Source organism: Felis catus, chromosome B1 (assembly GCF_018350175.1).
Source record: "Felis catus isolate Fca126 chromosome B1, F.catus_Fca126_mat1.0, whole genome shotgun sequence".
Classification (NCBI taxonomy): Eukaryota; Metazoa; Chordata; class Mammalia; order Carnivora; family Felidae; genus Felis; species Felis catus.
Window position 1 is genome coordinate 144,071,364 of NC_058371.1, and position 11,517 is coordinate 144,082,880.

At 36.6% G+C, this 11,517-nt stretch overlaps 1 protein-coding gene across 2 annotated transcripts in view; it reads left to right on the forward strand.

Annotated features, from left to right (window-relative positions):
• CDKL2 (cyclin dependent kinase like 2) overlaps window positions 1-10,065 on the forward strand; it is a 53,748-nt gene extending 43,683 nt beyond the window's left edge. For both annotated transcript variants that reach the window (XM_019829355.3, XM_006931059.5), the window contains 2 exons: window positions 5,677-5,765; window positions 7,933-10,065. In XM_019829355.3, coding sequence (XP_019684914.2) covers window positions 5,677-5,742 — 66 coding nt within the window. In that variant the 3' untranslated portion in view covers window positions 5,743-5,765; window positions 7,933-10,065. The remainder of the gene's footprint in view (window positions 1-5,676; window positions 5,766-7,932) is intronic.
• Window positions 10,066-11,517: the final 1,452 nt, after the last annotated feature.

An 11,517-nucleotide genomic window follows, 5' to 3' on the forward strand; every position in this document is an offset into this window, starting at 1 on the left:
CCAACCATAACTGGGTATAAACTTTGGATATGCATCATTGTACTTACAGATTTCTCACCTCTCCTTGATGCTAGGCAACTTTTGTTTTGGAATTTAAGTCTCCATCCTCATTTAAGTATTGCCTCCATATCTATGTGGATGTTTTTTTTCTACTACGCCTTAAATAGTTTGGTAGAGCTCAATCAACAAGGGAAATTATGTTGTTGAGGGCAACAAATTACAGAGGCAGTTACACAGTGACCCTGAGAAAAAGGTTTTTTGACTGCTATTACTTTGCCTTATCTCTTGTTAACAATTTCTGCAGCAATATAATCAAAACTAAATAAATTCCTGTTGCATGAAGATTAACTACCATCACAAATTTTACTTTTAGGAACTATAGTATCTCAATAAGTTCCTTGTATATGTCTAAAATTTAATGTGGATTTTAAAGGTGCAGGATTTTTCCCTTGCTGTCTGTGAGGGTACTATTGTTCAAAACCACTTTTCGGGATTCACATAACCAAATCTTGTCTCATGAAATTGAAGAAAGGCTTTGGCAGCCTTCATACGTCAGTATTTTTATTTGGTTGATTTGAACTATTCCTTTGATATTTATAAACTTGTTCTGCATTTTTACTCTTAGTTTATTTGTTCATTTCCCAGTTGTATTTAAAATACAATAAAGGAGAAAGTAGGTGTAGTGAAAAATACAAATCAACACCAAAATAACATGAGTTTATATGTGGAAGATGTCAGTGGGAAGAGAAACAGCGAGAGACTGAAAGCAAAAGGCTTTCTGGCAGAAGCTGTGACTTGCCTTGCACTCTTACGTTATGGTATGGATCAATACGTTGAACTTCATTTTTGTTTCTGTGCATAACACAAACATTTTCACATTTATAAAAGTCTATTATGTACCTTCTGGAACACCCGTAAGATAGGTTTTTGTAAGTAAAGTATTGCATAACCCGTGGACTCTGTCTCCACTTGTCCACCTCCTGCACACTTACACACATTATATACTTCTATGTGTATGTATCTACATATTTTTTCTCTAAGTGGTGTTTAAGCATCATCTCACAAATTTTGATGTGTTGTGTTTTTCATTATTGCTCCGTCCAAACATCTTCTTAGTTCCCTTGTAATTTCTTCTTTAACCCAGGAATTATTTAGAAACATGTTGTTTAGTAGTTATTTAGCATTTCCTTAGATATTTTATTATTATTGATTTGTAATTTAATTCCATATGGTCAGAGAATATACTGTGTATGATTTTGATTATTTTAGATTCATTGAGATACGTTTTATGGCTCAGCAGATGGTCTATCATGGCGAATGAACCTTGTTTCCTTGAAAATAATGTATATTCTTCAGTCGTTAGACATAGCCTACTACAAATGTGAAATTAGATTAAGGTGGTTTGGTAGTATTCTTCAGATCTTCTATATCCTTAATGATTTTTTTTTGTTTGGTTCTATCAGTTCTTGAAAGAGTGCTGTCAAGGGGCGCCTGGGTGGCGCAGTCGGTTAGGCGTCCGACTTCAGCCAGGTCACGATCTCGCGGTCCGTGAGTTCGAGCCGCGCGTCAGGCTCTGGGCTGATGGCTCAGAGCCTGGAGCCTGTTTCCGATTCTGTGTCTCCCTCTCTCTCTGCCCCTCCCCCGTTCATGCTCTGTCTCTCGCTGTCCCAAAAATAAATAAACGTTGAAAAAAAAAATTAAAAAAAAAAAAAAAAGAAAGAGTGCTGTCAAAATCTTTCACTGACTGTGGAATTATTTATTTTTCTCTTATATCTGTTTATTTTTGTTTCCTGTATTTTAAATCTCTATTATTAGGTACATACACACTTATAATAGTTTTTGTCTTCCTGATATATTATCACTTTTATCATTAGAAAATGCCTCTCTTTATCACTTGTGGTGCTCTGTGCCATGAAACCAATTTTATCTGAGATTAAAATAGCCACTCGAGCCTACTTATTTGTCTCCATGGTTTATCTTTTTACTTTTATACTATCTGTTTCTTGTTGTTGTTGTTGTTGTTGTTGTTGTTGTTGTAATGTACAACATTTCATAGAAGTAGGGTCTTTCTTTTGTATCCATTCTGTCAATTCCAATTCTGTTAATTGGAATGTGTTTTCTATTACAGCTAGTAAACTTCTACCAACTTAAAATATTTACTGTCTCACAGTTTCCATGGGTCAGAAGCCTAGGAATAGCTTCTTCTCCCCTTGAGTCTCACAGACCCCAAATCAAGATGTCAGCGAGACTGCATTTCTTTCTGGAGACTCTAGGGGAGAATCTATTTCCAGGCCCGCTCAGATTGTTGGCAGAATTGAGTTTCATGAGGTTGTGGGACTGAGGTCCCTGTTTCTTTTCTGGCTGACACCTGGGGGATGCTGTCACTTTCTAGAGGCTGACCACATTCCTTGGCTCATGGTCTAGTTCTGCCATCTACAAAGCTAGTAATAGTGATCAAATCCTTCTTACTCTTTGACCCTCCCTTACCTCCCCTTCTGCCTCATCTCTGACTTCCTCTTCTGCTTTTAAGAGGCATGTGATTGGCCTTGCAGGCCTACATTGTGTCTGCCAGGATCTTTCTATCTTAGAGTCACCTGATTAGTAACATTAATTCCATGTGCAAAGTTGCTTCACAGCAGTAGCTACAATAGTTTGATTGACTAACCAGGTGATATCTTTAGAATTCTGCCTGCTAGTAAATACTTAGGCCATTAACATTGAATGTGATTATTGACATGTCTGGATCTAGCTCTATGTTTATATATATGTATGTGTGTGTGTGTTTATATATATATATATATTATATATATATTATATATATGTATATAATAATAATAAACAAACAAACAAATATATATATAATATATATATGTATATATATATAATATATATATTATATATATATTTGTTTGTTTGTTTATTTCTTTGTTTTCCCTTTTTAGTCTTCTTTTGTATTTGAATATTTTTAGGATTGGCTTTTGGGTATATTTCTTGGTATTATTTTTTTTTAGTGATTACTCTAGGTATTGCAATATATATTAACTAACCTTCCACAGTCTACTTAGAGTAAATATTGTACCGCTTGTAAAATGTAGTGGTAAGCATATTTCCTTTTACTTCAACCCGGACTTTATGTCAGAATTCTTTGTCTTATTTACATACACCAAAACCCCACTACATTGTCATATATTTTGCTCTGAATAGTCATAGATATTTTTAATTTTTTTTTCAACGTTTTTATTTATTTTTGGGACAGAGAGAGACAGAGCATGAACGGGGGAGGGGCAGAGAGAGAGGGAGACACAGAATCGGAAACAGGCTCCAGGCTCCGAGCCGTCAGCCCAGAGCCTGACGCGGGGCTCGAACTCACGGATCGCGAGATCGTGAGCTGGCTGAAGCCGGACGCTTAACCGACTCCGCCACCCAGGCGCCCCAATAGTCATAGATATTTTAAGCAATTTATGGAAATAAGTAGTCTTCTATATCAACCTAACTACCTGCTGTTTCTGTTGTTCTTCCTTCTTTCTTAAAGATTATACTTTTATTCTCTGGTATCATTTTTCTTCAGCTTGAAAAACTTGCTTTAGCATTTCTTCCAGAGCAAGTCTGATGGGTGACAAACTCTTTTAGTTTTCCTTCATTTGAGAATGACTTTATTTTGCCTTCATCCCTTAAATATATTTTCAATGGATATAGAATATGAGTTGGTAGGTGTTTAAAAACTTTTTTCTCCCAGGACTATAAGGACATCATTCCTCTGTCTTCTGATCTCTCTGATTTCTGTCAGAATGTGGCACATTCTTAGGCATTTGAATTGTTCATCTGTATGTAATGTTTCATTTTTCTCTAGCTGTTTTCAAGATTTTATCCTCATCATTTTGTGTTCATTAGTTTTAATAAGATGTGTCTAAGCATAGTTTTCTTTGTATCCTGTTTGGCATTTGCTGAACTTCTTGATTTGTAAACCTACCTCTTTTGCCAAATTTGGAAGTTTTTGGTCATTATTTCTTCAAAAATTTTTTTCTGCCATAATCTCTCTTTTTTTTTTTCTGAGAGTCCAGTGACATAGATATTAGACTTTTTGGTATTTTCTACAAGTTCCTGAGACTCTGCTTTCTTTAATCTTTTTTTTTTTTCTTTTTTTATCTTGGCTCTTCACATTGGGTAATTCCTATTGATTTATCTTTAAGTTCTTTGATTCTTTATCTTGTTGTTTCCCTTCTGCTATTAAGCCCATCCAGGGAGATATTTAAATTTCAGATGCTGTTTTATGTATGTACGTATGTATGTATGTATGTATGTATGTATGTATGTATGTATGTATTTAGAAAGTATATGAGCGGGGAGGGGCAGAGAGAGGGGGAGAGAGAGAATCCCAAGCAGGCTCTGCCCTGACAGCACAGAGCCTAATGCAGGGCTAGATCCCACAAACCGTGAGATCATGACCTGAGCTGAAACCAAGAGTTGGATGTTTAACTGACTGAGCCACCTAGGCGCCCCCAGATACTGTATTTTTAAGTCCTAAAATGTCCACTTGGTTCTTTTTTAGAGCTTATATTTCTCTGCTAAGAATTCCTGTTTCTTCATTCATATCGATCCCGAGGTGACCCAAATATTGGGACTTTATAAACTTAATTAAGTTATATATACCTGTATAGCATATATATTTCTGCATCTGTTGATTGCCGTTTCCATTGAGAATTGATGACACATTCCTGGATCTTTTTATGGCCAATAACTTTGATTGTATCTTGGAAACTGTTAATATTACGTTGTGTAGCTTCCAGGTCCTGTTATAACCCTCTGGAGAATGTGGACGTTTTATTTTAGCAGGCAGTCATTGAAGTTTTGTTCTCACTGCAAATTCTGCCTTATCTCTTGTGAGAAATGTTTTAAATCTCAGTTCTCTAAGTCTTTGATATCGTAGTTTGCATCTGTCCTGTGTTTGTGTGGTTCAGGGGTTAGCTGGAGACTTGTGCAGGTAGTTCAAATCTCAGCTCAGTTCACCAAGCTGTTGCTGCTCTGGGTTTGGAGCTGCTGCATGCATGCATGCGTCAGGAGCTGGGCTCAGACTCCCGTCAGTCTATACACAGAATTAGGGAGTCCCTTGCTCTAGTTCTGTTCGCTCCAGGACCAACCCACCCCCATACTTTGTGGCTTGCAGGGTTTCTCTGGGATAACAAGGGAGTTTCTTTCAGACTTTTAGCTTTTTGTACTTCTTCACTACTCTGAGACTAGGGCCTGCCTTTTAAAGGGCAAAGTCACAGGAGCAAAAATAAACAAAATTGGAAACCTACCCCCCATGTGCAGGATCACATTTCCAACTTTTGACCCCTCTCCTTAATCTCCAGTTGTTTTTCATATTTTTCCTAAAGGGTTTTGTTTGTTTGTTTGTTTGTTTGTTTGTTTGTAATAAGTAGGAGAGATGGGTTGTAGTGGGTTTACACTACCTTGGCTCATCAGAAGCATGTTTTTAACACACGTATCACCAAAGAGGTCAAAGAATAACAGCCTCTTACTTCATCATCGTCTTCTGTGCAAGCAGCTTGCGCTATGAATGGTTAATTATAAACACCTGATACTTGAACAACAAGAAGTGGGATTTTCGGGGGGGGGGGGTGGAGTGAGACTTTTACAATTTTTGAGAATCTTTAATGCTTGATTATTAACTTACAGGTTTCAGGATCTCCCCTGTCAGATGATTTGGAGGCTGATTTGCCTCGAATGGAACACCAGCACTGAGAGTCATTTTGGTTCTGAACTGGGTATGTCTGGTTTCTCATACTTAATGCAAAGTAAACCTTCCATGGGAGATATTTTGTAGCTTGCTAAAGGCCAAATTCTGCCGTTAAGCATTCTCTAGTGATTGATTCTGTGAGAACACCTGGTAGAGAAAGACTTGGGCCACTTAAAAAAAAGAAGTAGTATTTGTCTTTGGGATGAAATCCCTTTTCATGGAGCTTACAGCTCTTGCCCTTAAACTAATCTCCTCTGTTTTATTGGATACAGTAAGGTGAATTCAGGGTGATGAGTGCAGTGGAAGGATATATACTTATCTCCCTTATCAGTCATTTGCCCTTTGGGCTCGTAAAGCAAGAAAGACGAAATGATTGCTTGGTAATCTTTTTCCCAATAAAGAGGGATCAGCACTATTCTAGATGATTGCCTTCCTTTTTATTTTTATATTGTATTTTTTTATATTTGTTTCTGATGGACTTCATTATTGTCCTGCTACTCCACCACGGTGAAAAGGGAGCTACAAGCTCCAGGCCTGCGCCGTGTGTCTGCACAGCAAGAACAGGACCCGCGGGCACACGTTCCCACCCCACCGGGGACCTACCCCCAGGAGAAATATGTTACAAATGTTTTTAAAAAGGAAAACAGAGTAAATTAAGAACTCACTTGATTAGGCACCAACAGTGATTTGAAAAATTAAGTGTCAATTTTAAATGGTAACAGGATTGCCTTCCTTTTAAATATAACTGTTTAGTACTAAAAAAATGAAAACCAAAGATCAGACCTTTTGAGTGGCAATTTGGTATGTGACCTCAGACCAGTCACCTAATGTTTAATATCTTATTAACTCTGTAAAATATGATGGTAATAAAATCCCACACTCTCATAAATGTACTGTTGGAATTAATCTGTTAACCTCCACAAAGCATTTATTTAATTTAATTTAATTTTTTTTAATTTACATAAGTTAGTTAGCATATAGTGCAACAATGATTTCAGGAGTAGATTTCTTAATGCCTCTTACCCATTTAGCCCATACCCCCTCCCACAACCCCTCTAGTAGCCCTCTGTTTGTTCTCCATATTTAAGAGTCTCTTCTGTTTTTATATTATTTTCGCTTCCCTTCCCTTATGTTCATCTGTTTTGTCTCTTAAAGTCCTTATATGGGTGAAGTCATATGATTTTTGTCTTTCTCTGACTAATTTCACTTAGCATAATACCCTCTAGTTCTATCCATGTAATTGCAAATGGCAATATTTCATTCTTTTTGATTGCCGAGTAATACTCTATTGTGTGTGTGTTTGTATATACATATATATATATACACGTATATACATATATGTATATACACATATATACATATATGTATATACATATATATATATATGTATGTATATATACACACACACACATATATACACATATATCTCCTTTATCCACTCATCCATCGATGGACATTTGGGCTCTTTCCATACTTTGGCTACTGTTGATAGTGCTGCAATAAACATTGGGGTGCATGTGCTCCTTCGAAACAGCATACCTGTATCCTCGGTTAAATACCTAGTAGTGCAATTGCGGGGTCGTAGGGCAGTTCTATTTTTAATTTTTTGAGGAACCTCCATACTGTTTTCCAGAGCGGCTGCACCACTTTGCATTCCCACCAGCAGTGCAAAAGAGATCCTCTTTCTCCGCATCCTTGCCAACATCTGTTGTTGTCTGAGTTGTTAATGTTAGTCATTCTGACAGCTGTGAGGTGGTATCTCATTCTCCACAAAGCATTTTGAACATCTGTGACATCAAATGTGAATTTACTCTGAAGTGAACAAGTCTTAAGTTTTAATTCCTCATTGGTACAGGGCCCTATCTAGGCGCTGGGAGACGTCTTTGCAATGCACTCATTATATGTACTATATAAACTGTAGCCTCTATAAAACTTGGATCTATTTTGTCAAAACTAGTCATTATTTACATAAAAGGAGATGGTGTGCTACACATGACAGTTTTGGTTGATAATTATCCTAAAGGTTTTCTTTAAAATCTTGTTTTTGTTATATACCGTCTTAAGTTTTCTTAGACTGTGTAATACTTACAATATTATAAATATATTCAATGTGAGAAAGGAAGTAAGATATAAATCACTTTCTAGAAAGATTTTATGTAAACTCTTTGGTTGCCTGTATCCCCCTGTGCTTTTAGATGCTACTCTAGCCCTTGAGATGACATCTTCTTGTGACCAAAGTGCTGATATCCTACAAAGAGAGATTTGTGGTTTTGGTCATTTGCTTTTGAACTGCCTGCATTTTCTGGGAAAGGCCTTGTAGAAGAAAAAAGACAAAGACTTCCAAGTGTTTTGAAGGAAGATTGAACAAGTGCCCCTCCCCAACTGCTATCCCATCACCTTTCAAGTCCACTGTTGCTATTTCAAGATATATCCAATGGAAGAATAGTGATATGGTTCTTGTTCCACGAATGTGTATTTACTGTTAGTAGATTGTGATTTAAAATTACCCAAGATTAAAAATGAGTTTAAAAAGGGAGAGAGAAACATTATAATGGTTATGTTATTTATGCATTGAACTCTGTGTTATCTGTATAAATGTGTACATTTACTTAGGAATGGGTTTGGTGGTGGTAGGTGATAAAAACTAGGATCATTTGAAGAAATGAAACAACTAGGATCAGTAAGAGAAAATGTTTCCTTTACCATAACGTACCTATTAATATACATTTAAAAAGCTTGCTTGTTTCTAGGCTTTAAGGAGATATGTAACTGCTCTCTATGGATAGCTGTATATCTTTGGTTTCTGTGATTATCGTGATTGATGTTTGATTGTTGTACTATGGGAATCTGGCCTCTCTGCTGATCTTCTATGAACCACACTGATGCAAATTTCTCAAAGAAACCTCTTATTTCTCATGACTTAGTATGACTCTGACATCGGGTAGTCCTCTGTATTGTGAGATTCTGGAGCCAGTGTTCCTGCGTGTGGGAACATGATTATGGAATGAGAATGGTGAAGGAGAATTTTGTAGGTATACCTTGGAGTTGAGGACTGTGCTTCTCCTTGAAAGGGGAAGTATATACATACAAAACCAGGAGATGGGAAGCAGTGTTACTGATTGACTAGGACTGGTTACTTTTCTCTAGGCCAGTTACTGTTGAACTCCCCAGCTGAAGAGGTTTTGGGGAGGAAGTGTCCACTGTTATGGACCTCACTCCTGTCCACTGATAGTTTGAAGGTGATATCAGACAGAACCCAGAGATGCTCCTGTCTTCTCATTTCCTCAAACACATAGGCCTTCCCAAAAGCTCTTCACGAACATGCAAAAATATCTACCTACATACAGTCCACACACCGTTTCTCATGCCCCAGTCCATGACTTCCAGGTGGGAAGTTTAAGCCAATTTGGCTGTAGGTTTTTGGCTTCTAGGTTGCTGGTCACGCTCTGAATTTATTTTAGAGAATGGCTGTTAAGGGGACCAGAATTTGTGTGGTTTTTTTTGCCTTAACCAGTTAACAATGTGTTGTTTTTTCCAAAAGGCATTGACTAAAACTTAGCCCAAGAATTTAACTAATACTCTTTTCTATTACTCTGAGGAGCTTAATAGTAAAATTCTGACCTTAGATACTTTGTCCTCAAAAAAGCAGGACATTCAGGAGGAGGCAAAATGAGAGATTCCAATGTAGAAGTCTTTAGGTGGTTCAATTAAAATTTGGTCTTGATTTTGAAACTCTATTTTTAACCTCTGACCAGGTGTTTGACTACATTGGTATGGCTAATATGCTAAAGACAGTTAATGTATAGACATTAATAGGCTTCACATTAAGATATTGTTTTATTTTTACTTAAAAAATATTGCCAATAGACTGTACAGTGTGGAAAGAAGACAATATTTCAAAGTCAAGTGGCTTTCCAGCTTATTTCGATGTTATTTTTATTTAAAGATCACCTCAATGACTGAGGATCTAGGATCAATTACCTTTTTGTCTCTGTATTTGCTTTTGGTGTATTTTGCCTATTAACACATTTTGTGAACTTTAGAATTAAGGAACTAAAAATAATTTACTGTACGTGCAAGTTGAGATTCAAAGATCATATCTGGTTAGAACCTTGGCAGAACTACTTGAAAAAGAAGATTTTGCAAACTGGGCCTATAGATACTGAACCAAAGTAATTCTTTCTTTCAGCTTAAGATTACTTTGCTCTCCTTAGAAGAATATGGTTAAGCCTAATAGGAAATATGTATACGTATTGGTGGGGAGAAATGGGCTTGCTGTGTGGATGTATGTTTTAAAATGAATAAATATTATACCTTACTGAGCTCCATAGATGGCTTTATTTGCATTTATTTAATGAAGAGAATACAAATAATGTGTATAGCACTGTATGGTACTTAGATAAATTTTAAATTATCTGTTAATTTTTTGGGGGGGGGAAACTTTGATATAGAGGTGGTAAGTTAGTTATCTTTTTTAAATTATTTTAAATTTTAATTCCAGTATGGTTAACAAATAGTGTTATATTAGTTTCAGGCATACAATATAGTGATTCAGCAATTCTATACATTACTCAGTGCTCATCTAGATAAGTGTACCCATAATCCCCTTCACCTATTTCACCCATTCCCCCACCCACCTCCCCTCTGGTAACCCTCTGTTTGTTCTCTAAGGGTCTGTTTTTTGGTTTGTCTCTCCCCCCCTCCTTTGTTTTGTTTCTTAAATTCCACGTATGAGTGCAATCATATGATATTTGTCTTCCTCAGCCTGACCTATTTTGCTTAACATTCTACTCTCTGGATCCATCCAGGTTGTTGTGAATGACAAGATTTCATTCTTTTTTTATGGCCGAATAATATTCCACACACACATATATATATATATATCCCATATTAAGATTCTTTATATATATAAAGAATATATATATATTTTTTATCCATTCATTGATCGGTGGACACTGGGCTGCTTCCATAATTTGGCTATCGCAAATAATGCTGCAATAAACATATGGGTGCATATATCCTTTGGAATTAGTATTTTCATATTCTTGGGTAAATACCTAGTAGTGGACATTACTGAATCATATGGTAGCCCTAATTTTAATTTTGTGAGGAACCTCCATACTGTTTTCCACAGTGGCTGCACCAGTTTGCATTCCCACCAACAGTGCGTGAGGGTTCCTTTTCTTCCACATCCTTGCCAACACTTGCTGTTTCTTATGTTTTTGATTTTGGTAATTCTGACAGGTTTGAGGTGATATCTCATGGTAGTTTTGATTTGTATTTTCCTGATGGTGAGTGAGGTTGAGAATCTCTTCATGTTTCTGTTGGCCATGTGTATATCTTTTTTGGAGAGATGTCTGTTCATGTCTTCTGCCCATTTTTAATTGGACTTTTTATTTTTTGGGTGTTGGAAAGTTAGTTTTTTTATACAGCACATGATACAAGCTGCCTAGGCATAAAGTAACATGTCTTGTAAAGACTGCTTGGTCAAAGCTGTAACAGACTGAGGCTTAGAGTTTGGGTCTCCTGATTGAGAATCCTTTGCTCAGTTAGAATAGCTGACTTCCTATTGAAATGGGAACAAAGAAGTCATGTTTCCTTATGTGACTCTCTCATTATTTGTTCTTTTATCTGAGTTGTGCTACAATAGAACTTTCGATCTGCACTAAACTCTGAGTCAGACTAGACTGAAAAATGTGGTTAACTTGTTTTCTAAGCCTTCTTGTATAAAACTGAACCACTGGCAGGGAATTAGAAACAGCAAGGGTCACTGCTCCTAA